We start from the raw sequence: 25,845 nt of genomic DNA, 5'->3' as shown, positions 1-25,845 counted from the left end.
CAGTAGAACCAACACGGTCACCTTTTGTGAATCACAATTTATTCTAAAATCATTTAAAATCTTTGCCAAGGCGGTCTCGGTGCTGTGGTTCACCCTAAAACCAGACTGAAATTTTTCCAAAATGTTATGATCATCTAAAAAATAATTTAGTTGAATAAAAACAAGTTATTTTAAAATTTTGCTTAAAAATGGTAGGTTAGACACTGGTCGGTAGTTGTTAAAATCATTAAAATCTAAATTGCTCTTCTTCAGCAGGGTCCTCACCACTGCAGTTTTGAAGGCAGAGGGAAAGACCCCCGTCTGAAGAGAGCAATTCATCATGGTTAAAAGCTCATCCCTAAAAGATCCATAAAATGACTTAAAAATGGGGTAGGAATCGGATCTAAAAGACATGTGGTGGGCCTCACTGAGGAGAAAACTTTGTCAAGCATCTCAGCATTAACCAGGACAAAACTGTCCAGTGTTTCCTCTGGTCTAGACAAACACCCAGATGTACTAAAAACAGAGCTTTGACAAGATAAAATATCACATCTGATAGTGTTTATCTTACCCATGAAGTGGTCTGCAAACTGCTCACAGAGAGAGTCAGTGGGCGTTAAGTAAAACGTGCTAAAATCAGGGTTTAAAATGTTGTCGATGGTTGAAAAAAGAACTTTTGGATTATTTTTGTTATTGGTTATTAATGTAGAAAAGTAATGGTTTCTTGTGTTTCTTATTGCGTTGTTGTAAGTCCGTTGTTGATCACTAAATAATTGATAGTTTATTGTAGTTTTGTTTTTTCTCCATCTACGTTCTGCCCTCCTGCACTCTCTTGGATTTTTTCAGCTCTTCATTTCTCCATGGGGGTTTTAGCTTAGTTTTGATGTTTTTAGTTTTGAGTGGAGCAACCAGATCCAGAGCTGACCGTAGTCTACTGTTAAAATGGTCAGTGATAAAATCGCAAGGGGCAGGTAAAACCACTGGGGGATTTTTATTTAAAACTTCGATAAAATTTGCAGCCACTTCAGGGGTCAGACGGCGCTTCCTCACAGTTCTCACAGAGGTCTCCCGGTGTATAAAACCAGTGATGTTAAAAAACGATTGTTTAACTTGCAGATAATCAGATAATATCTGCGCAGAGAACACTTATGTATATGTATATGAAATCCTCTAGCACCACCCACAGGTCAAATAGAACTTTTAAACATAGCGTCCTGCTACACTTCCAGAAATTTGGCAGCAAATACACAAAAGAACATCACACTGAAAAAAGGAACTTGTAAGATTTACTAGAAAAATCACACAACCACGTCACAATTTGCACTAGCACTTTTAAAGTAAGTCATGAATTTACTGAGTAATTGTTACTCTTTTTTTTTTTTTTTTTTAAGTTAGAAGTCATATTTATGTAAATAAATTAAGTAAAATATATAAAATATTGTCATAATTAATTGCATTGCTGTGAGTAATTAAGTAAATATTATATGTGTAGTAAATACTACACTTATGTACCATAAATGGTAAATGGTTACATTTTTATTTAGCGCTTTTCCAGCTTCCAGGTTCAAAGTGCTTTACAAGCACAACAAGGAACCACCCTGATGTAACGGCTAACCCTATGTCCTGTCAATCATCATATCATTATTGCACTGCCTTCCTATGACCTCTTGTATTAAGCTGGGATTTTATATTTTATTACTTATCTTTCTATTTTATTGACTTGTACATATACATTTATATAATTATGTGTTATTTGACACCTGTCTCTTTCTGTCTTTTTTGGTACTTATTTAGAATTGATTATTACATTTATGTTTTTTTTTTCCTCAGTTATTATATTATGTTGTGATGTGTGAGCTACTGTGTCCAAATAATTTCCCTAGTGGATCAATAAAGTTTGTCTAAGTGTCTAAGTCTAAGTCATAAATTGTGATGAGGGAGCGTACACCTTATCAGACATATGCAGTCCTGGAGAAGGCATCAGACAGTAGGGGACGTAAACCTATAGCCTGGCAAAACCAAGTAAAGCAGCCTACAAAACACGTCACTGCACCATCACATGACATTTTGAGGAAGACTACAGGAAGTAGCCAAAACATGTAAAACATTTAAACAAACCCTCCTGTATGACAAAAGAAATCACTAATTCTAAGGTGTGTAAAGCATTCATTTTACAATATTTTTCTTATTTTATTTATTTATTTATTTTTTCAGTTGTTTTGGCACATTTATCTATTGAAAACTGGCATTTGCAAAACAAACTGCACTAAGTCCTAAACAGAATTTTTGTTTTCTTCAACAAAATTTAATCACAGCAAAATGCTGTTTTCCATTCAAAACTGATCAATCATGTCCCAAATGCAAGTTTTACAATCAAAATGTTAAACTCTCGTCATGTACTTTTCTGCGCTCTTTCATTCATTTGACAGAGCAGTTCAGAAGCTTTAGTCCTTCCCTCAGTGACCACAGCGAATCACTGGTTTGTGCAGTTTGCCAATGGGATTCACACTTTACACAGATGAATTTTGGACTGGAAAAGCTGTGCCTTTTTGTCTAAAAACTGTCTATATTGCATTGTGTAAAATATTTAAGTACATTACCAATTTCAAAGTACACTGAAAAAATGGTCTGAGAGGGGTTGCTCAAATTGCAAAAACTAATTTGACAACAATAACATGACTTCCAGCATGTTTAAATCTTACAAAGGTCACTTGATTGTGGCCGATGTTAGATCTGCATGTTTTAATCAGGTTGAGGAAGCATGACTTTATTATTACTATCTCTGGTGAGGCTCCTCCCTCTGGAATTCTCCTCCCCAAAACTTTTGGAGGGAAAATTCAAATGTCGCAGGACACAGGAGAGATACAGGAGCAGAGGACACACAGTGTGGAGCAGGAGGATTATGAGAGCTGATCTGGAGGTGAGACTTTTCAAAGATTTTATGTGCTTCTCTGGCCTAGAATGTCGTCATCGTTAAAACATGTTTGTGGTGTTTTATTTGAAATTAGAGTTAATGTAAGGACTGTTTCCAAGAAACAAATTGTCTTTGACTGTCCATCTACAGGAGTGTGACAGTTGTACTCAGATTTAAATGTGTTGCTTCCAGAGTCGTCTACAAACACAGAGTGACGTCCAGAGCTCGGCTGGAGCTGTGGGGAAGTTCATGAATGTTATAGCTGATGCTTCAGGAAAAAGGAAGATGATTGAGAACCAATAAAACACAGACCACAGATGAACAAAGTAAGTAACTCAACTAAAATTATTTTAAACAAATTTTTCAAAATGAACTTCCTATTGAAACAGTCATCGTGTTTCTACAGGGTGATGTGGCTCTAGGATAACTTTATACCAGATGCCCTCCCTGTTACTGCGTTTAGAAGAAGAAAAGCAGCACATGGTGAGTTTTGTTTCTGCAGATACAGTTCTAATGTTCTTGTAATTCTGTTCTGGTCCATTATAGGTACTTTGAATGTATTTAAACATGTACAACAGAGCAGATCATCATAATGTAATCGTGTTAGTCGTGTGTCAACAGGCAGAGACCAGAGCGTCTTCACTGGAATAAATCTTCACACTGTCCAGCTCCAAACTGTGTGTCTCTGTACTTGTGCTCTTTGTGTGTTTGATTCTGTTTAAGACAATACAGAACTGTGGAAAACTAAAGACTGTTTTTGTATTATTTTACAGAATTAGATCAATTAAATTAAATTATACATTATACGTATACATTTCACGATATGGTAACATAAGATAAATATACATATTCCGCATGATTTGATCAAATTTCATCAACATGAAAAAGTGACATTCATGTTCTGAGAAAAATATGTGTACAGGGGATCGAAATAAGTTTCAAAGCCTAAACATTATTTTATTGCATGCAACCGCTTTCCATAACTTTTTTATGCAAATCCACCAACCTTTTTTTTTTCAGTGTAGATTTTGCAGTATTTGATCAAAATCAATAATTTAGCACATTTTTTGAAACTTTGTTTAGTTTGATCATTTGATTCAAGTGGTCACATCATTTGGTACATGTCTCATGAGTTCACATAGTTCTCAGGCTCTTTGTCAGAACACTGGACACAGCTTTCATACACAAACATATGTAAGCATTGAATTCAGCTTGTTTTTTCAATACTACTTGTGTATTGAATGTGTGAGCACCAAAATCAAACAGGAAAGGATTTCACACATGAGTTAAACAGGGAGAAGGGTCTCTGTAGAGAGCACAACCTATGTGAATCTAGAGTCTGCATATGCACACTGTAAGATGTGTAAATGTCTTTCCAAGAGCACTTTACATATTATAGTAATAAAATCATGTTGATATATTTATTATTCCAACTTCTTTAAATTTTCTTCAGCGCAAATATTTTTGATCAAATATTGCTAAATCGTCTTTGTAGTTGGTAATGTCATCAGTTATATTTAACATTACCAACTAACATTAACATTATACGGAGAGGCTTTAGACAAAAAAGTTAAGATTTCCAGTCCAAAATTCATATGTAAAGTGAAAACCCCAGTGTCTGACTGAACCAAACCAGTGATTCTCTGTGGTCAATGAGAGCAGGACTAAAGCTTCTGAGCTGCGGAAAAACAGATGACAAGAGTTTGAACATTTTGATGGTAAAACTTGCTTTTGGGAGATCAGTCAATCAGTTTTGAACAACATTGCATAGCATTTTGCTGAAATAACATAATGTTTGGGATAAATAAAATGTCATTTAAGATTTTGTGTGTGTTTTGCAAATGTCAATTTTCAATAAATAAAAGTGCTAAAGAGTTAAAAAAAAAAAAAAAAAGTAAGAAAATTTAAAGACATTAGAATAGCAAATATATCAATATTCTTTTGCAATATATACGTAATGTGCTCTTGAAAATCAAACAAGAACTGTATTTGAAAATCTGTATTTACACATGTCCTCAAGGTACTCAATTCTAAGACCCTTCTCTCTGTTTGACTCATGTGTGAAATCCTTTCCTGTTCAAGTTTTTGATGATCATAAATTGTAGAATGTTATGTCTGAGTTTCTATATTGAAAGTGACAAAGTTTGGGTCTGTGTCCTTAATCATGTGCGAACAGACCTGTAGAAAAAACTGCTGCTGAATTCAATGCTCGCGTATGTTTGTGAATGAAAGCTGTGTCCAGTGTTCTGGAGCCTGAGAACTATGTGAACTCATGAGACATGTACCAAATTATGTGACCACTTGTGTATCTACATGTTTGAATCAAATGATCAAATTAAACCAAGTTTACAAACAAACAAAAAAGGTAGGTTTAGTGGGATACTATCTCTGATAAATATTTATTTTTATGTTTTTTTATTTTTCAGTAATTGAAAAGAAAGGCATTTTTTCTGTCAGTTTAAACTTTAATTTATCAAAAATATATAAGCATAAGTTCAACCATTGTGTAATTTAAAACACGCCTTCAGTCTGTGATATTTACAAATGCAACTAGAAAAGCACTCAGAGAGCGCAGACCTCCGCCAAGGACTACCCCCATTTTTTATATAAATTGCGATAAAATCAGTCTTCTGGATCAGATCCGGATCAGCCTTTGGAGGATCCCATTGTCCATCCCTGAGTCAAATTTCATGGGGTTTGGTCAATAATTATCCGAGATATTGAGAAACAAAATTTTTGGCCTCATTTACCACAATGTTAACTAAAATTTCAAAGTGATCCAGAAACCAGGATTTCTTCCAGATCACCCCCAAAATTAAATCAGTTCCTCCTTTTCACATTTCCAACAAATCCTGAAAATTTAATCAAAATTGGTCCATAACTTTTTGAGTTATGTTGCTAACAGACAAACAAACAAACAAACAGACAAACGCCGGCAAAAACATAACCTCCTTGGTGGAGGTAATTATCAGCAAAAATGTCAATGCAACCATACAGAGCCTCAGCCCCTGCATACACCTGCAGAGGTGCGCGTGAGGCAGGGCTTAGTGCAGGCACATGACTGCACCAACCAGTGTTCATTGTGGGTAGAACATGAGTCGTGCTAAATATTCTATTAACTGTTGTCCAGTCTCACTGCTCACAAATACATGAGCACGACAGATAAGAGAGAATCGACCAGTCACTTCCCATTACAAACTATCATCTAATTGACAGAACCACACGAGTTCACACAATAAGTCAGAACGAGCACCCACATCAGAACAGTTTTTCCCTTTATCTTTATGATAACTCATTAAATCAAATATTTGCTTTTTGTCATCTTGTATGAGTCTCTATACTGACAGTGACAAGAGTTTGGACCAACATCTTTTACCATGTGTGACCAGACCTATAGTGCTGAAAAAACAAACTGAATTCACTGATCATGTGTGTTTGTGAACATGTCATGTCAAGAAAGAGTCTGAGAAACGTGTGAACTCATGAGAAATGTTCAAAATGATTTGACCAGCTGTACCCGATCAGATATATGATCAGATATATGTTTGAATCAAATGTCAACTGGCCTGCTCACAATTATTTGCTTTTTGTTGTCATGTTTGAGTCTCTATATTGAAAGAGAGAGTTTGGGCCAACATCCTTTACCATGTGTGAAAATGCCTGTAATACTGGAAAAACAAGCTGAATTCAGTGTTCACGTATGTTTGTGAATGAGAGCTGTGTCAAATGTCCTGACAAAGAGTTTGCAAAAATGTTTCAAATGATGTGACCACCTGTGCCTCTATTGAGCTATATTGTTGAATCAAATGACCCAACCATACCAAACTTCAAAAATGTGCTAAAACAATTGAGAAAACTGTACTGATTCAAGACCAACTCATTTATGAGCCTATACTGCAACAGCAACTGCAACGGCAACTACTCGAACTGGGTCAAATATGCAGTGTTGGGGAGTAACGTATTACATGTACCGCCGTTACGTAATCAGAGTACAAATTATGAGTAACTGTATTCCGTTACAGTTACTGTTTCAATGAGTGGTAATTGGATTACAGTTACTTTGCTGAAATAAGTGGATTACAAGGCGGTATTTTCCTGTTTTCACATTTTGTGCTACATCCCATTTATTTATTTTTTTATTTCGGTAATTTCACTCATTGCCTGTAGCCCAAACAGAACGCGCGCAATAAGAGCGATGGAAACGTCATGTTAAAGTTGGCGGTGTCAGTCACACAGTGGAAGCAGCAGTGCATTGGTAAAAACGCATTTGTGTCTTGGAAATTCTTCTACCGATGTGAGATATATATATATAAAAAAACAAATATAAAATCGCCTACAACTTAAATGTGAAACCGGAGCTACTGGCACTGGTGAAAACAACCTGCATAGACTCATAATATCTGCACTACTGTCCTATAGTGACCTGCGACATGAGGGGACACACACACACAAACACAAACACACACAAACACCTTCATCATCGTCATCAACCTGAGAACCCGCGGACCACGTTTCCTTCCGTAGTTACAGCGCGGACACCGCCGTCTCGTGCGCCGCGTGTGGACCGTGTTTTCTCGCGTAAACCGCGCTTCCTCCTGTGCGCCTCTAAACCAGAACTAACACCAGAACTAAACCAGAACTAACACCAGGACTAAACCAGGACTGAACCAGGTTTAAACTAGGACTAAACCACGACTAAACGAGAACTAAAGACCTGGTCTAGACCAGGTCTAAAAATCAGGACTAAACCAGGACTAAACCAGGACTAAACCAGGTCTAAACAACATGACATTTAACAGTAGGTTGACATAATTTAAGGTGATCTCATATAATTTCTCTATCAATAATATTTTTTAATATGGTGAAGGAAAGGCTGATCTTGTTACTGTCTTTTAACAGACAAAACCTCTTATATTAAGATATCGTGGTCTTTGTTTCTCTACAGCAAACAGTTGCTTATTCATGGAGACTTGGGCTCAGACAAATTGAAGACAACAAACACGAATTTTGAGGACGTGGTTGCTACATTCATGTCGTTTAAAAAAACATGACAATATCAAGTAATCCAAAGTAATCAGATTACGTTACTCACTTTAAGTAATTTAATGGATTACGTTACAAATTACATTTTGGGGTGTGTAATATGTAATCTGTAGGGGATTACATTCTAAAAGTAACCTTCCCAACACTGTTCATATTTTAATTAATTTAGCAACATTTTCACATACAGAAAAACATATTAATTCATCATAAACCCATCTTTCCTATTTTACCTTCCAAAATCCAGTATTATAAGAAAACCTTTCCACTTGTCCACTAATTCTAAAGCTGTCAAACCCTGGAAATCCTTGAACAATTGAATTTATTAATTTTTTTGTAATTGTAAATTTTTGTTGTGACATTTTATTAATTTACCCCTCCCTAGCATTACCTCTGTCTCACCCTGTTACATCTATTTTGTAAACTATTAATATTTTATTTATTTTTGCATATTTATTTTTGTATAATTTGTATACCTTGTACTTTTGATGAGTTTATTTAATAATAATAATAATAATAATAATAATAATAAGTTCTGAACATGTAACAAAAAACACTAAATCTGATTGGACACTAGTTTTCTGAACGTGTTTATGAAATATGAATTTATGAATTTTTTATAGAAATTGTCTTTTTATACAGTCTTTAAATTTAACATATAAATGCTGAAATGTTTGGGCCTTGTGTGAAGGCCTAGAAGTCCCTAACAGGCCCTGGCCCTTGTGCTTGCCCTTGTAACATTAGGTAACAGCTATGGAATTACCTCTGCTAGGGTTTAAATATAATATTACCTATGATTTAGTGAAATGAGTTGTCTAACCTTACACATGCACTTAATAGTCAATATAAAACTTACATTGAAGTGGACAGTATCATCTGACTCCAACAAGCTTTAAAATGAGTCTTTAGTAGATAGGAAAAAGTTACTGATGAAGATGAGATGATGATGAGGTAGAAAACACTATATGCTGTACTGTGGATTGTGGAATGTAACAATGAACAAAAAATGTAGCCGCCTTGTGCATTATTTACAAAGGATGTGTTGATGTTCCATCAAGGTAAAGGTGTGGCCTCACCAATCCCACTGCGGGATGACCTGAAGTCCTGACATATGACCACCAGGCGGTACAGGTTAAGGATGACCACCAACAGGTTCTTGATGGTGAAGAAGACCAGCATTTGGTGAAAGACATCAAAGTAGGTCATGACAGTCAGTCGCACCACCAGGAATGGTCCATCCTGGATGAACAGGGCTTCCACAATACTCCACACATCTGTGCTGTGCTTGTTTAAGAGGGACATCTCCTGAACCCTTTCCTCACTGTCGGGCTCTGTGTTCACCACTGTACAAGAAAAACACAGCTCATATTCATTTTGTTCTCAAATAATGGTGCTATAAGCTATACCTTAGCTGTGATGCTGCACAACTTTTTCAGGACCTCACAAGATCATTCCCATGACACACTTGATGCTTTCTCCCACAACCTTCTTTTCAAAATTAGGACAATTTCCTTTTAAGAAATTAGTCTCTTATTTGGGTTGCCATTTTCAATACTGACTAGGATTATCTAGGTAAATCATCATTACTTAACCCCAGCAACTGCAGCCAGTCATTAATCAGTGGTAGTGCGGTCGCTACTTCTGCAGTATGCTGTGTGGTCTGTAAATGCAGGTTATGGCACTAGCAACCCAGGTTCACTTGTGATTGTAATCCTTTTTTAAAACTGTAAGAGTGCATGCTACATACAGTTCTTTTAACTTGAGATTACAAGAAAAACAATGCAATAAAAGATTGTTTGTTTTGAGCAGGCAAGCCCAATGTCTTTTTCAAAAGGAATCAGATTTGAAAATGGATGTAATATTTATAATGAAATAAACAAAACTGCTGTAATGGAAACCTACAGGCTTGTTAAACTTGTATAATGCTAAGTTAACTTTTTTCCATTTTCACAAAGGCCCAAACACTACTGGCTGCTGAATATTTTGGTGAATTTAACAGGTTGTTAGTTCAAACCTCACTGCATAAATGGAGTCATTGTAAAGGTAAACAAGTGTCCACTGACCAGCAAAATGGAAAGGAAACTGCAGCATACTCCATGTCCATACAGCCAGGATGATATAGACCAGCTGAGGACTGTTTTCCCTGGGACACACACAAAAACAACACTGTCAGCTTATCTGTATGTCTGTTACAATTTGTTTAATCTGAAAGTAAATAGCAAAGGTCACTTACTTGACATCAGAAAGGGTCTCACTGGTGAATTCTAGGATGTCTGCAGCTGTCCCGACAAAAATGAGGAGAAGTTGGGACAGTTGCTCACGGGTGACCCCTCCAGCAGGAAGAAGCCACTTCCCAATGATAAGCAAGATGAGCAGGATCTGATGGAGAGCCAGGATCCAGTCATTGAGACAGACTGAGGAGAAGGCCTGCTCAATGCCCTGCAATGTAACACAGTGGGAATATATGATAATTTAATGGCTTTAAAATGTATGAATGACTCAGATTATGGAACAGGAATGTTTCTTGCTCAAAGGCCAATTGCATTTCAAGTTCACACCACAGTAATTCCTGGTTTGGTTTACCTGCAACAACATGTTGCAGTATTGAACCATATGATGTCACTTGAGGAAATCTGAAGTTTCATTCACAGTTTTATTGATTGACATCACTTTCTGCACATTTTCCCAGGAGTTAAGAGACTTACACTAGAAAAAAAAAGCATAATAATTGTAATTTACTTAATCAACTTTATGCTATACTTGTAAATACAAAATCTGGTTACCTCAGGAGCATTAGCTTTGTTTTGCTGGTGGTGCAGCTCTAAAAGCCAAATGGACGGAATAATACTGATGAGAAACAGGAAAATAGGTGGCGAAAACCTGCAATGTTAGACAAGACCAAATCATGCATTAAAAGGCAGACATTTCTAATAAAATAAACACATATTGTAAATGGGGCTCAAAACACATGTAGCCAATCTGCAAAGCATTATCCTGACACCATAATGAATTGGGTGTGTTCTGAACATGGAGCTTTACAGGAGAAACATGGAACAGAACTTGTTGCTATAACCTAGATAAAATTATGAGTGGTGATTGAGTCTAGAGGGTACCACCCAAACCATCACTGTCCCAGGACATTTTAACAATAGCACAAGAACAGGAAGGAATCAGGATGTCCAGGGATGTGGGGGATGGTGTACATGCAATTTTCAAACTATCTGAAAAGCAGTTCAAATCCATAGCGTACCTCCATGGACTGTACCGAAATCTTTTAAAACGTTTTACAAGTTAGGGTTAAAAAGTGTTATCACAACGTTAATATTACATTCGCACTTACCATTTGTAGTCTTTTCCCTTTCTCCTCTTAAGTGTAATAATCATTTCAATAACTAGTGGTAGAAATAGAAAAGTAAGAAGCCAGAATCTTTTGTCATCCTTAACCCAAGCCACTCTCCAGACCCCGGTGAGCGACACGAGGATGAACAGCGCTCTGGTGATGACGGCGCACGCAAACTTCAGTAGGATCATCTTCAGTAGCGCGGTACCAGTCTGAGGTGTCTAAGTTTAGAGATCAGCTGGCCGCTCTTCTCTGTGGTCTCAACTTTCGAGCAAAGTCCCCAAACTTGGAGCTCCGCCCACGAGCGTCCCACGCACCCAACTCAGAGGCAGATGATCATTATGGACACTGCAAAAAAGACGCGTGACTTGTCCCAATAGACGTTGAGAGAGAAAACGGCAATTTCTCTCAATTGTATGTAAAATGATAGGACATAAGCTATGGGCATTGAAGAAGCACTTTTCCAGAGATCGCACAGAAGAGGGCAGCATTTCATTATCCAATAGCCAATTTACAAAGGAATTACAACACTCCAGTTTGCTCCAGTTTCTCAAAATACACACATTTGTCTATACCATAAGAAACCTGGTTATGTTTCAATATACAATTTTATAACACATCCCAGAATGCTATACGTATTATTAATGCTTTATTATTATTTACACTGTCATTTTTGTCCAGTCAGCTTTTCTCTTAAAACAGGAAAGTCTGTTTGTCTGGTCCAAGTTCAAACTCAATCATTATTTTGTCTTAAACGTGCACTATGTAACATTTATAGTACAGGGTCTGCTATCTGCTTGTCTCCATGACGATGTTTTTACTTTGCCTAGAATTTTCCAAAGTATGGCATCATCTACATCTATCAGATCTGTGGAGAAATTACCCCATTCACAGTAAGAAGGCCTGTTTTAAAGGTATATACTGTATATATTTTTTAAAGAAAAGAACACATCATAGGTAAGTTTAATGCCATACTGCAAAGCAACACCATCTCCATGTGGACAAGTAGGTGTCAAATAATCCTCAAGAAAAGTTACATTGTGCATCTTTAATGTACCCATGCAAACAGAAAACAGAAGTATTTGCCCTTGGTTGCATGCCTTATTTTTATCCTATCACTACTCTAGCTCTCAGGAAACCCTAAAACTGACCTTCCTCTCTTTGTTTCCAAATGTCTATCACCCTTATTTTCCCTTATGAAATCACTGTAATATTTTTAGGAACTGCCACTAATAAAGTGCCAGATGCCCATGTGGTTGTCTGTTTTTGGCGTTTAAGTGCTAAAGCCAGACTTCACAAAGCCACTGGCCCACATCAATGAAAAAACATCTCTTGAGTGTGTACTGTAGTGTGGTTTTGGGACACTTGCAGTAAACTAAAAATATACAAAGTAGCACTAATACAGGAAGGCATTTTCTCCATCAGACTTATTCATACATAAGTTATTGTCATTGAACTAGGCTACTAAACTCTTTTCTGTGGTGAAGAATGCAGCCAGAAACACAAATAGTAAAGCCTAGCAATCCAAATCTAAGGAAAGTAAGTTCATGTTTTAGTACTGATTTACAAAAACAAGACAAAAACTACATGCCCAAATTAGAAGTATTTTGATGACATAAAAAAAATGAAATGTTAACATGTGGTTGCAGTTAAAGGGATGGAACATGGGATATGGCTAAAGAATGACATACTGTATATATTTAACACATTATGTTACATAAAAATATAAATAAAACATTTTTGATAAAAAATAACCTTAATACATTATATTTAATTAAATAATTGCTCCTGCTTCTTGCTGCTGCATGTCATTTCTTTGGTTGTCCAACAGGAGGCAATCTAACCACATTTCCTTCTAAAAATACAAGATTTCAGTGTCAAGGCTAAACTATTATAAATATCACAGTAAATTGCATAAAAATGATTAAACACAAAAAAGAATAAACTGCAAAGCTACTGATTAAAGGTACATTTTATCTTTTTGGCTGGGGGTCCGTCACCTTCTTTTTTCTATGTCATTGGTCTGCCTGGAATGTTCCAAAGTATGACATTAAATAGATTTACCTTACATTTATTAAATTACAGACTGTTTTATAGCTCAAAAATACCTAGAAAAATGGGCATTCTGACTGCTCACAGTCAGCCTCTCCATAGAGCTGACCTGTAACTTGGTCTGGTTTGGTCTCCATCAAGATATAAAGGTTTACTATATTATGAAACATTCCAAACATAGCAATAACATCTCCATAGAGAAAAGCATTTGAAGGACCATACACAAGAAAAGTTATCTAATAGATCTTTATGTACCAGAGAATTTACCAAACCAAAACTTTACCCAACCATTTAAGTGTTGATAATTTAATCTGTTACACATATACACAACCTTAAACAATCAATGCATGTGAATGATTTCCCCAAAGGATGAAGCAGGATAAGTGGCTATACACCTCATCTAAGCAACACATTTGCAAATATTTTAACAGTGCTTTGAAGAGTCACTCAAAATTGCATAGAAGAAAGCGCACCAAAAATGTCTAAAACACAACTAATTCTTTCACAGATGACAGCTGTAGTTGTTGGACCAACATGATTTGCTTCAGAACAAAGTAGGTCTTCCAAGTGTTTTTCCTCTCTCTCTCTCAATCTCTCTCTCTCTCTGTCTCTCTCTCTCTCTCTCTCTGTGTGTGTGTGTGTGTGTATGTGTGTGGAATTTTTGACATAAGCCCAAAATAAAGAAAAGATTTAGACACATTTTCACTCCCTGGACTTTTTCCTGTGGTGACCTAAACTTTGACAACTGTAACAAATTGTACATCAACAATCAAAACAAAAGGCTATTGTGTATAGTTGTGGTTCCCCGGTGGCATGTTTGGCTCATATTCTTTCACAGTAAACAGGCCACAGATGTCTTACATTGATATGAATAACCTTAATTTGTTCTGCACAGAAAAGGCCAGGCGTAGCTCAGGGATTAGCCTCTATAAACCATGTATTACAACACAGACAGCAATCTCATTTAGAGAAGTTTACAGCGAGTGGGTTTTGCATAGGTCATTAGTCGTCTCAAAATATCCCCTTGTCACCATAGCAACTTCAAGGCTAAATTGCCTTGTAAAATTATTAATATTCAACCATTAGACAGGCCTTGAACAAAATAATGTGGTAAATTTAAAGTAGTTTTGGCAGTCTTTGGCAGTATTTAGCATAAATACATCTCTATAAAAACTGCTTTCTATATTTGTTAATGATGCATTGTGCAACTTTTGTAGTGGAGGGTGCATCACCTACTAGTTTCCATGGAGATGTCAGTGCTTTGCCTCAAATGTTCCATGATATGATATTAAACACATCTATCTAGCATTTATTAATTACAAGTGTTTGTTGCTCAAAAATACAATAATTCTCTTTCTTAATAGGGTTGCCTTTCCACAGATCTGACCTGTAACGTAGCCTATAGTTCCTCCACCAGAAAAGTTGCTCACTGTACCTTTAGGGCTTACTTTGAAAATACTAAAATGCCACAGAATATTAAACAGTATAATATAATATAATATCCTGTCATATCATGTGAGCATCATTGGACATTGCTGTAGCTGTTTTTACACATTCAGTTATTTACAAAAGTTATCGCTTTAAAACAAAACTGTCAGATATCTGCTGTGCTGCCTGTCAAGCCTTTCACATATTACAACAGTATTGCAGACATGCTAGCTGGAGCTATATTTAGAGGGGATACTTTGAGACGTCAATGCTAAATGGCTGCATTGTAATTGTTATTTGACGTATACATAATGCAGTGACAGTGGTGCAGATGGGAGGGTGACATGCTCCAGTGCATTATCTGATTGGAGATGTCTGCTGACATTTATGAGAATTCTTTGGTGTTTGACAGAAAAGTGATGTATTGATTTGTGATGGAAGGCAAATAGTACATGATCTTGGGTAGTTATCAGTAATAATAATCACTGGCTGTGCTACCAAACAAAACCAGGTATTTGTTAAATGTAGAGGCATTGTGACTCCTTTAAATATAAAAATACATTTCTTGCTGTTTGTTTCAATCTGTGCAGTGAAAATATCCATAACTCAGAAGTGACTGTAACTCAATCTAACAAAATGTCTTCTCAATCACTCTCATCTTTTATAGTTATACGAATCCGACATTTACATACATGCATTATTCATGGTTCTAATCCTGCTTTCAGATGGGAGATATAAAATGCGGCTCTGGTCTGTGTTTGTGACTGAGCTGATGTGTATGCAGATGGAAAGACTATGAAGCAGTCTATTTAGTCTGTGCTTTTCACATTTCTCATTCAGCCCCGCACACTCTATCAATGAGCCAAATTTACATTTGCTGCAGCAGTAATAGCCTAACCCACTGCGATGTGAGTACTTGTATATACTCAATACTACTCACGTTGGCAGGCCGCATGATTACATCAGCTCGCCACTTAATAGAATGACTCACTTGACATTATCTGTGGATATGAACTTCTGTTTCGCAGATAATTAGTTTAGACATTGAGAGTGCGCTGGGAGATGTTTATATATCTACATTATTTTAAAAATGTTATTTATTCCCTTAGTTTTGCCATGCAAAAATAGAAATGAAAAAGAGAAAATAGAAAACAGCATAATCGGCCAAGGAAATAAGAAATGTACTGGACACAGATCACGTCATCATTTTGAGATAATTGAATTCAACAAATTAAGGAAAGAGGTCTTGGTCTCGATATTATATTTAAACATTGCAAAGTATGATTATTGCCTGGTATATGCTAATTGTAACACAGTTTCTATGTACCATAAAGTATGTTTGACACTGCACTGTTTCTCACATAAACACATTATATCATGCTAGATCAAAGTAAAACAAAAGACTGCCTTATTTTTAGTATATCAGTGGGGCTTTGAGCAGTAATTACCCAGTATGGGCACACAGTTCACAGCATGCGGTCCGACTTTGATGCTAGACATATAACATCACTGATTTTTTATGGGGTCAGTTGATATTCTCTCTGTATTGTACATGATGTCAGTGCTAATGTTCTATTAATAGTCAACTGTTTGACATTGGCGACATACATTACCAGTAATTATTTTAATATGGTAATTGGAATGGGTGCATGCACTGTCTAATGTTGGTGCAGGGAAATGTGATAGTGCGTTATAATGAGTGTGAGACTAAAATTAGCTCAGCAACATTACTCCAGGCTCTTGTTACTTTTCCTAAAGACATCCTGTAGACGGAGCCATTGTCATGTGATTACAGTAGCACAAAAGACACTGGTGCAAAGTTACTACTGAGGTGTGTTCCCCTAGATACATGTGTTATGTGCTACAACTTTCCACTGGGGATAAAATACATAATAGGTGGATACATGGACATAGATATAATAAGAGGAATGCTGTAAATGTTTTGATGTTCAGGTAATACAATAATGTATTCCAAAAATCTTAATACATACATTATTTCATTATAGGCACAGTATGTGAGCGTAATCCAAGCTTAACTAGCGCAAAGAAAACAATAAAGACATGTAAATTAGGTCAATTAGGGTGATTAAACTGTACTGAATTAAATGTTTTATGAACTGAACATAATGTGCAAGAAAGCAACTAATATTTTTTATGATGAAGTACTGCTTTTTAAAAAAGTTTACCTGCCATGCTACTCTTATAAATCCATATCATCATCACTTGTTCCCATAGAGATCAGGCCGGTAAATAGTTTCTACCTTCTCATAACAAAATAACCTATTATGGCATTTCAACACAAAAACATACTGACAAGAACAAGCATATTCTCTTTTAATGACTTTATATACCTTGGCTGTGGTTGAAAGCGTAACCCCAGGTCTCCATTTTGAGGTGGTTTTGCGGCACATTTGTGGCTCCCCGCCGCGGCTGCCTCATTATGTAGAATGTGGAACACCTGTGCTGAGAAAAAAAGTCAACTTTAGCAGATTCTCCGCTCTGCACCGAGCTACAAATCAGACAAACTGTTTAGACACTTTTATTTGGTTCATTTGATGTTTGCAGTTATTCAGTAGATCAAGCAGAATGACAAACAAAAGGTCTGACTGTGAAAGAAATAAAAATAGGCATATGTTTTTTATTTAGTCAAGTATCCCCCAAATAAACAGTTTTTAATAGTGCAATATTCAAAGATTCAGAATATAGTCTTAAATTGATGTAAATTTAATGCTTTGTAAATGAACTGCAATGCATGGCTGTGCAATATCAATACATCACAATGATTACACCCAACCATTACAAAAAATAATGGTGAAAAAACTGTTATTTACACATAATAATAATAATACACTGGATTTATACAGTGCCAATGTGCATTATAAAGTGCTTGGATAGCCATAGCTGCCCTGGGGGGTAGACTATTCAAAGCAGACTGCTTGAATAATAATAACTTCAATTATGACATAAATAATTGTGATACATGATACATAATTGAGAAGCCCTATCAATGCACAAGTGTTACTGTCAGAATGTGTTTTAATTTCTCAGCTTGTGTGTTGATTTACCCACATTCATATCAATGCATCACTGTTGTTCCACTCGCTGCTGGGCTCTGCCTGTTGACAAGCAAAACACTTGCCATTGCCAGATAAGAGCTAGAGTGGTGCCATTGATTGGACCAGGGACTTCATTATGGAGACTGCTATTAACAATGCAAGCCCATTGATTCGGCATCTGAAATGGCTGTGGGAGAAATCCACAATGATAACACTAGTAGTTGAGTTTATAGTGTATTCCCTGCAGGAGCCTCAACTCTGCTGCAGCCGCATATAGGACAATGGGTCCTGTGTAAGCCACAGTTTATATGAGCCACTAAACCACTAGTGTTAAATGGCCAGGCAGCTTCAGCTGTTTAGATTATATAAGTAACGCACAGGTCAAACAAGTTAGGTCACAAATTGAATCACCTTATTAAACTATAACTAAGCTAATTTTGTCTACTCCAAAAACAGCCTATAAAATTTCAAATAAAGTAACCATGTACCCAAGCTGTAATAAATAAATTAGCCTACAAATTAGGCTTATATACAGCTAATACAAATTCATAATTGAGCATAATTTTCCTACCAGACAGAACTACAGAGCAACAACCATTGAGAAATGAAAGCTTGTTACATTTGTAGACAGGAAAATGTTTTACTGGATGTGAATCAATGCGCCTGTATGCTCTGTCCGTCAGTTAAAGGGAAAAAGCGCATTGCGTAATCGTGCACTTGAAATAGCTGATGTCAGAAGTAGGCCTATGTTGCTGTTACATGGTTGGATCTGAGAGCTGTTGGATGAACGCACTCAAGGCAGAGTAGAGCACAGTGGCACAACAGCGCAACCTTGTGGACACCAGGAGAACATTTTACTAGACTACATAAATAGATTTAACTGAGAAAATCAAGCTGACACACACATCACACACGCACACGCACGCACACACACACACACCACACACACACCACACACACAGCCAACGAACAGTCCTAAATAGAAAAGTAGATGTTATAATGATAATTATATCTACTAGACTACAGAATTTGAATGTTCATATTAGATTTGTTAAAGCTTTCAGAGATGTTTCCTGATAACCCTTATTTAAAAAGCGCTATAGAAGATATGTACAGCTGTAAATGTTGGCGTCAATCGGTTCCACAAGGTCAGTACGGGGTACTGAAGTGAATTATATGAGCAGAATTGACAGCCACGTGAATCTTGTCTCATGACTCTTGCTGTCTAAATCGACATCTTTTGCTATTTTTTTATTTGCCTTAATAAAGCTATTATTATCATTCAATAAAACGCACATGCGCACCGGAGCCATAAAGGATATTTACACAAAGTTCCTGACAAAGCCACAGCCATAGCCTACCTCATAGACATTCACGGCTCCTACATTACCTTTGAAGGAATCATTTGATAGCCCTATTAACTTTGATGTAACATTGTTTCTTGGAGGCATCCACACAAGCGCCTCAGTGTCATTACTGTGAGAAATGTGCTTTCATACTGAACGTCTTTTGCACAAGTCCTAGAAGATACACAAACATGAAATACACAAGTGCCTTTATTTTTGCGTTAAATTCAATTATTTTATCCAGGCAATAAATAAATATGTAAGTTTAACATTTTATTAAACTTGATGACTTTATTTCTTTCGGATTATATAATATGGCTGTCAATTATTTTAGAATATTTTGGATATTTCAAACACCAAAATTTCAAAAACGTTCATAAAAATCTATGCACAAAGGTACGGAATTAAATTTACGCAACGGTTGAATTATTTTGTTTTGTGGATCTGGTTAAATAATAGTTTATGTTTGTATGACCCGTTCAGATGGGTTTAAAGTCCACAGTTATAGTTACCTTCTAGGACCTTCGGCAATCCATTCAAGCCAGCAAGTTTGGAGAGCGTGTTGAGTTTAATCAATTCATAACGTCGAGATGGAGCCGAACTCACTGAAGGTAGCGCTTTCTTTTATTTACCTGCCTATTTTGACATTTACTGCTGTTTCTCCACTACTCTACTTGACTTGAGCTACAAAAGTTTCATCATTGCATTTAATTTGACCACATCTGTGTTGTATGTTTAACGCCTAAAATAGTTACACGCTGCTAATTGTGTGCAGCTTGCTTAGTAACGTGGTTATTAGCGCGTAATTAACCAGCGTTGGTCAATGATAAACGTTTGTACCGATGTTTGTTTTTATTTCATATACAGTTTCAACCACTGAATAATTTCTTGTATTTATTTGTTTTTCTCAACAGTGGGTGGGCTCGTCTTGCGGTTTACATGGACCATACATTTTCTATAAAGCCTTTAAATTTCACCAAGAAGCCAAGCCGAGGATTTTGTCTCTGGGTGACTTTTTCTTTGTCAGATGTAAACCTGAGGAACCTATTTGCATAGCGGAGCTCCAACTGCTCTGGGAAGAAAGAACAAGCAAGCAACTTTTATCAAGTTCCAAACTTTATTTTCTACCAGAGGATACTCCCCAGGGAAGGACGGTCACACACGGAGAGGTAGGTAGAATATTATTAGTGAAGTGTTGCCGTGTTTAGTGTCCCCCTGTTGGCAAGCGTTTTATTTTACAGCATCTTTACTGCATTAGGAGTTGGCAGCGCGTAATAGTCTCCGGTATCACAGGCATTATAATAGGCACTGATACGCTCTGTGATGACTCCAAATACTACAGCCTTATTGTTAATGCGTTTGTTAAATTTAGTCTTTAGTTTTTCCGGTGCCGGTTGCTGAATGTGCACTTGTTCAGTTAAATATGAACTACAGCTGTGTTCTATGTTATATTAATAAAAGGACTTATAGCAATTAAATATGACAAAGCGTGCCAAGCAGTGTATATCCATAGGCTATATAGGCGGATATTGCGAAACAGAGTGAATGCAATGCAAATGATTTAACTACCTGTTAGAGAGTTATTCATTATTTTGTAATAGAGGTTGGTGTTGAAATAACGACTCATTGAGTGTAACAGCAGGGCAAAACCAGCGCTGACATGTTTAAACTCCTCTCTTTGCATGATTTTCCATGTGGACATTTTCATTCTTGACAATGTGTTATTGTTGAGGCAGTGGGCTACTTCCCGCCTCCCCCGTGTTACATTACGCCGTTTGTTGGCACAAAAAGGCAATAGTTATGATTGACTGTGGCCATATGTGGCGCTTGTGATCCGGTTACTTCGCCACACTGAATGCTGTAACACTTTGATTATTGGGACAGTTTTACGCACTGACCGTAAAACAAATGATGTGTTGTTTGCTTTCTAATATCAGTGCACTACAGTTCCCACTGTCTGACTGCTTTTGATCACATAGCCTACATGACTCTGAGCTGCCTTTAATATTGTTTAGGCAAGGACAAAGCCGTGTTTGTACTCGAGTCTTCCGCTGATGGTTTACTTACATTCTTTCCTCTTGAGTAATAGTGGCTATCACATTTCTCTTTCATCAGAAAGGTGGGCATTTAATGCCGGACGCTTTTAAGCCACGGTGTTCACTGATGATGTTCTAGGGGCGGTTATCATCTCATGAAGCCCCTCGCTTTAGCCTTTAACACGCAGCAATTATTTTGTAATTACTTTAAGTGCACACATTGCTGATTCCGTGGCCACAGTTGCGCAATGACTCTCAGCTCCGCCCCTTTCCCAAAGACTTATTTGAATTGCAAAGCGCATACATTCCAAGCCATTGGGAATATCTTGAAAAAGATTTTATTAACAACCAAAATGGCTGCACCGCAGTGCAAATCTAATTTTATAGGTGTAGCACACAATGTACTAGATAAATCACCTGCTTTACATTGTGTTTGATGTCAGTCTGAAGAACACACGCTTTTTTTCTCTCATGAATAATGCAGTGATTTGGTTCAGTTCCAGTGCATACACAGAAGATGCCTGTTTACAAGTTGCACTATTTTTAAAACGAGTTATTTAACAGTGATATTAATATATTCCATTTTTCAATGCATTGTGCCTGCAACTTGACCTAAAATAAAATTTGTTGGACTTTCAGTAAATCAGGCGGATTTCTTCTGTATATAGTCCTATGTTATAGACTCCTCGGACAACGTTTACTCACTTTAAACAAACTGAATAATGCCTTATGTAAAGAGAGCTGCAACTAACATTCATTTAGTATTTGACTAGTCAGCTGTAGATTTTTAAAATTCATTGTATGGTCAATCAGCTATTTTTGTATATTGAGACTTTTTAAAAACATTTTTAACCAAATAAAGGTTGAAATACAGCAACCAATTGTTTCTAGATAGAGATTATTTGTGGATAAAGAGCATTGCTGAAGAAAGTAGTTTATTCTGTTTGGTCATTTTGATTTAATAATGCTGCTGTTTTATTATAAAAGGTCTTTTGGCGTGTGTTTTTAGAATCTGTAATCCAGTGAACAATTATTATAATCAAAATACAATTATAATTACTTTAATAATTACTAGTCACAATAGTGATTTATCATTGCAGCGCTACAAACAATGTGTCTGCTGTTATTTTAGTCACTCAGAGTGACATGGGGAAGTGAAAAAGCCAAAAATCAAAGCTTAAATTAGTCTTTCTGTGACTCTTAGACACATGGTCCATTACAGTATCATAAAAAGAGACTTATGAGTATTTGCTGTTTGGACAGTAACTGGCCACTAAAGCACATTTAGGTACATTTTCTTATGTGATTTTAATGAAACTTACACCACTTTCTTACCCAAAATATCAACTGTTATCTGGCATTTTTGTTACTTTTGTGTGTGTACAGACAGTAAGTGATATCTCAAGCCTGAAGCCTACATCTTTCAAATTCCAAATGGTATTTGGAGACATATAGCAGAGAAGACGGTATTGAACTGAATTAGATTACTGATTACTTGGCAGAGCGGAGGTATGATGTAATTTCCTGGATATTTCTATAGTATTTGTGTTAGCTATAGCCTCTCCTGCTCTGTAAGGCTATGTTTGCTGGAGGAACCAAACTCTCGACCTTCTGTGCTTGTTTTGCTTCAGTCTTGGGTTGGAGGTCAATTCCTTTTAAATGCTGTAGCCTCAAGTCAGCAATCACTATATCATAATGTAAGTCTTTGTTTGTGTTTGCAGAGTCTGTAATAGAGTGTAAACACACTGCTTATTCAGTGGTATTATTAAGTCTTGAGTTAAACTCCACTTTTATTGTATGACACTGTTTACCTCTACCAGTTGACCATGGCTTTCTCTTTGTTGAGACGGTCATGCACTATGCCTATGACAGGCCCTCTTTTGGGGCCCCTGCTCTATTTGTCTGCTGCAAACTGCCACCGACTAAACAGTCACATGTGTTTTAAACCTCTCTGAGTGACACATCATTTCTTCCCCTCTTTCTGTGTCTATGGTGTGCCCACTTTAATACTTTCTGTTTTTGGACTCCCTATTTCAGGAGAGAGCTGCTGGAAGATAACGGCTCACAGCGGCACTGAAACAGCCCATTGTACACTGTGCTGCAGGCCACTAATTGCTTATGCTTATCTTTTATATATACCCCACTTGAGTGCAAATACAGCATGAGCTTCTTAATGGGAAATCATAAGTGCTCAGAGTAAACGTACACCCTATGATATGAATATACGGTTATCACCTTTGGTTTGAGATGACCTCTCTTCTGTCCTGCCCCTCTCAAACATACAGCACTGACAGGCTGGGACTGCAGCACTAGCCACTATTGATTGCTGTGGAAAACACTTTGGCATTCATCCAGAGCCATTTCTTCAGTACATGGCAGCGGTCCATGCATGTGTTTCAGTGCTTGGAAAGCCAGCTTGTAGGGAAATTAGATTGTATTCATTTGCTGCTTCTTTGATTTTTCCTCAGGGAAAAACCCTGAATGGGTAATTTAGGCATCTGGGATGCTAGTTGAGTTAAGTGTAAGTGGCTTAGATATGCGAGTGGCATTTGGTGGATAAGGTCGTCATGCTGAATGACTTGAGTGTAAATCTGCTGTGGCACATTTTTCCACTGGCCATTTTAAAATATCCACACTGTTGTGTTGTCTGGGCCAGCCTGTGTAATATAGCAAATCTCCCTATTCAGACAACAATGGCAGGAATTTTGGAGGTAGGGGGGCCACTGTGCATGTGTGGTGGTGTGTGCGCATGTGTGCGGGAGGCGTCCTCCTGCAGAACAAGTCATTAACTCCCAACACTGCCCTCCAGTGAATTCCTCACTATTGCTGAAATAGCATGTAAATTATTACCAGCTTCTAGGCGATTGTGTCATATCCAACCTTTAAAAGGAATATAATCACCACATCAAAGACAATAACATTTATTCTCATCTATCATAAGAGTCTTTCATGGTTTTTCACTAAACTCTGTTGTCTTTTTGCTGTCTGTATAATGACATATTACAGCAGCACCTGGTTTGTCAACACCAGGGACTTTTGAGCTCAGAGTTTTCCACTTTGTCATTGACTAACCACTTGAACAAGTAAACATTTGCCTTGATGCATGACTCGAGTGCCCCCAGCCACTGGATCGTTATTATGCCTTTTGAGATACAAAGCCACAGATGAGAAGCCAAAGATTTATCCAAACTCACATTTAAAATAATAAGTAATTGGACAAAGTCATACAATAATGAATTATAGCAGTAGTTACAAAATAGCTAAGATAGTTATATACTTTGACAGTTCTAGGTGCTTCATCATATTTTCTCAGCAATGAGTATTTGCAAGAAAGTACAATATTGCACCTATAGTTGTAGATGCTGATGCAGCATTTTTGAGGTGTCCTCGAACATGATGTCTTGGCCACTTTGATAAAGCCCAGATGTGATGTGCAGCCATTCCCTGCTTCTATATATTTTATGTTAAATGGTGCTGTGCACTTAATATTCCCTCATTTTTGAGCATTCACCTTATGGGATCAGTAAATAGAAGTGAATGCAGTCCCTTGGATGTGAAACACAGTTTTATTATATTTAACTAAGGAATAATAAAGGATTATATAAGCACAGTCACCATCATGGACACAAACCTTCACAGTCTCACTGGTTTGTATTCTGCTAACTCTGTCATTTTAATTCAGAGATAAGTTTGTTTTGGGCCTGTGAAGCCAAGGTCAGTCATGAGAAGGGGGCGTAGATAATGAAGCCATATTGTGTTTGGTTGCCTCTCTCTCCTTATTGTCCATGTCACTATGTCCATTACTCAATTACTAATCTCCTTTGGCCTCAGGAATTCCTGCGCTGACCTGTGTGCAGCAGCAGCCTGAAAGCCTCGCAGCATGACAGGGGCGCACCTACCCACTGCTAACTCCAACCATCAAGGTCCTGTCCCAGTGATGAGATGCTCAGCTGGAGCACTGTGACACTCAGGAATGCCTCTTTTTACTGTTGTCCTCTTGAGCCATGCAGGGGACATTACAGAGGGCATTGTTCTAATAGGATCACCTTAAACAGTATTTGGGGATGATTCTTAAGAGACTCACTGTTACCAGTACTCCACTCATCTGTACAAACTGAATGACATGGATATTAGTCACAGGACCGCATGTTGTAGAATAAAACATGTTGTATGGGAACATTAATTTCCTTACATTTATTTTATTATGTACATGCATGCTGTGATAGTGTACAGTAGAGCGATACAGTGTCTGCATTATAGTCAAAGTCAAATTTGAATTTTAATGTTTTGATAATGATAATACTGCACAAGATATGTCTGACTAGTAGTAATTAGCTAACGCAATATTCATATCAGAACTAAATAAATATCGTAATTAGTGCTAAAGTATTTTAAATAGTTTTGTGTAGTCTAAGTCTGAGTTGTGTATGTTACTGTTTTCTTTACGCTTTTAGATTTTAGTACTCTAGTAGCTTACATACAAGTAACCATTTTACTTTTAAATGAATGAAATACAAAAATAATACAGGAATTGTTAGTTAGAGTGCATTGTGATAAATATGATTAATGTATTGCATACGGCATGTTACTAATCTGACACTGTGTTTATGTGGAGTGTCACCTCTGCGCTGTGGGCTAGCACTCCTCTGACCTA

General features: G+C 37.0%; 2 protein-coding genes across 5 annotated transcripts in view; one reads left to right on the top strand and one right to left on the bottom strand.

Annotated features, from left to right (window-relative positions):
• Positions 1-7,917: 7,917 nt before the first annotated feature.
• Positions 7,918-21,416, bottom strand: LOC110157248 (transmembrane protein 26). Of its 4 annotated transcripts, none has more exons than XM_055162553.1 (7): positions 21,223-21,416; positions 17,105-17,211; positions 10,717-10,813; positions 10,558-10,639; positions 10,167-10,374; positions 9,997-10,076; positions 7,918-9,276 (listed from the first exon to the last, which is right to left on the bottom strand). In XM_055162553.1, exons 1-7 carry the CDS (start codon positions 21,280-21,282, stop codon positions 8,987-8,989), a joined length of 924 nt encoding a protein of 307 aa, XP_055018528.1. In that variant the 5' UTR covers positions 21,283-21,416; the 3' UTR covers positions 7,918-8,986. The 4 variants fall into 4 exon arrangements, with proteins under 4 accessions (XP_055018528.1, XP_055018529.1, XP_055018526.1 ...); XM_055162554.1 differs by lacking the exon at positions 21,223-21,416 and adding an exon at positions 19,200-19,279; XM_055162551.1 differs by lacking the exon at positions 21,223-21,416 and adding an exon at positions 19,171-19,273.
• arid5b (AT-rich interaction domain 5B) overlaps positions 19,704-25,845 on the top strand; it is a 65,491-nt gene continuing 59,349 nt past the window's right edge. Inside the window, exons 1-2 of the mRNA XM_020921343.2 lie at positions 19,704-19,766; positions 20,070-20,324. Coding sequence (XP_020777002.1) covers positions 19,746-19,766; positions 20,070-20,324 — 276 coding nt within the window. The 5' untranslated portion in view covers positions 19,704-19,745. The remainder of the gene's footprint in view (positions 19,767-20,069; positions 20,325-25,845) is intronic.

The sequence above is a fragment of the Boleophthalmus pectinirostris genome, unplaced genomic scaffold, assembly GCF_026225935.1.
Source record: "Boleophthalmus pectinirostris isolate CB_2022bp ecotype Guang Dong unplaced genomic scaffold, ASM2622593v1 HiC_scaffold_5, whole genome shotgun sequence".
Lineage (NCBI taxonomy): Eukaryota > Metazoa > Chordata > Actinopteri > Gobiiformes > Gobiidae > Boleophthalmus > Boleophthalmus pectinirostris.
This window is presented reverse-complemented; position numbering and strand designations above follow the sequence as displayed.

What these genes read in the sequence shown, in the direction of transcription:
- LOC110157248 (XM_055162551.1), bottom strand. Translation starts at nt 19,260, where the DNA reads ATGCCTCCAAGAAACAATGTTACATCAAAGTTAATAGGGCTATCAAAT. An exon ending in CGCTTTCAACCACAGCCAAG is followed by an intron (nt 10,814 to 17,104) that starts GTATATAAAGTC and finishes CTAACATTGCAG; the next exon opens with GTTTTCGCCACCTATTTTCC. An exon ending in ACAAAGCTAATGCTCCTGAG is followed by an intron (nt 10,640 to 10,716) that starts GTAACCAGATTT and finishes TTTTTTTTCTAG; the next exon opens with TGTAAGTCTCTTAACTCCTG.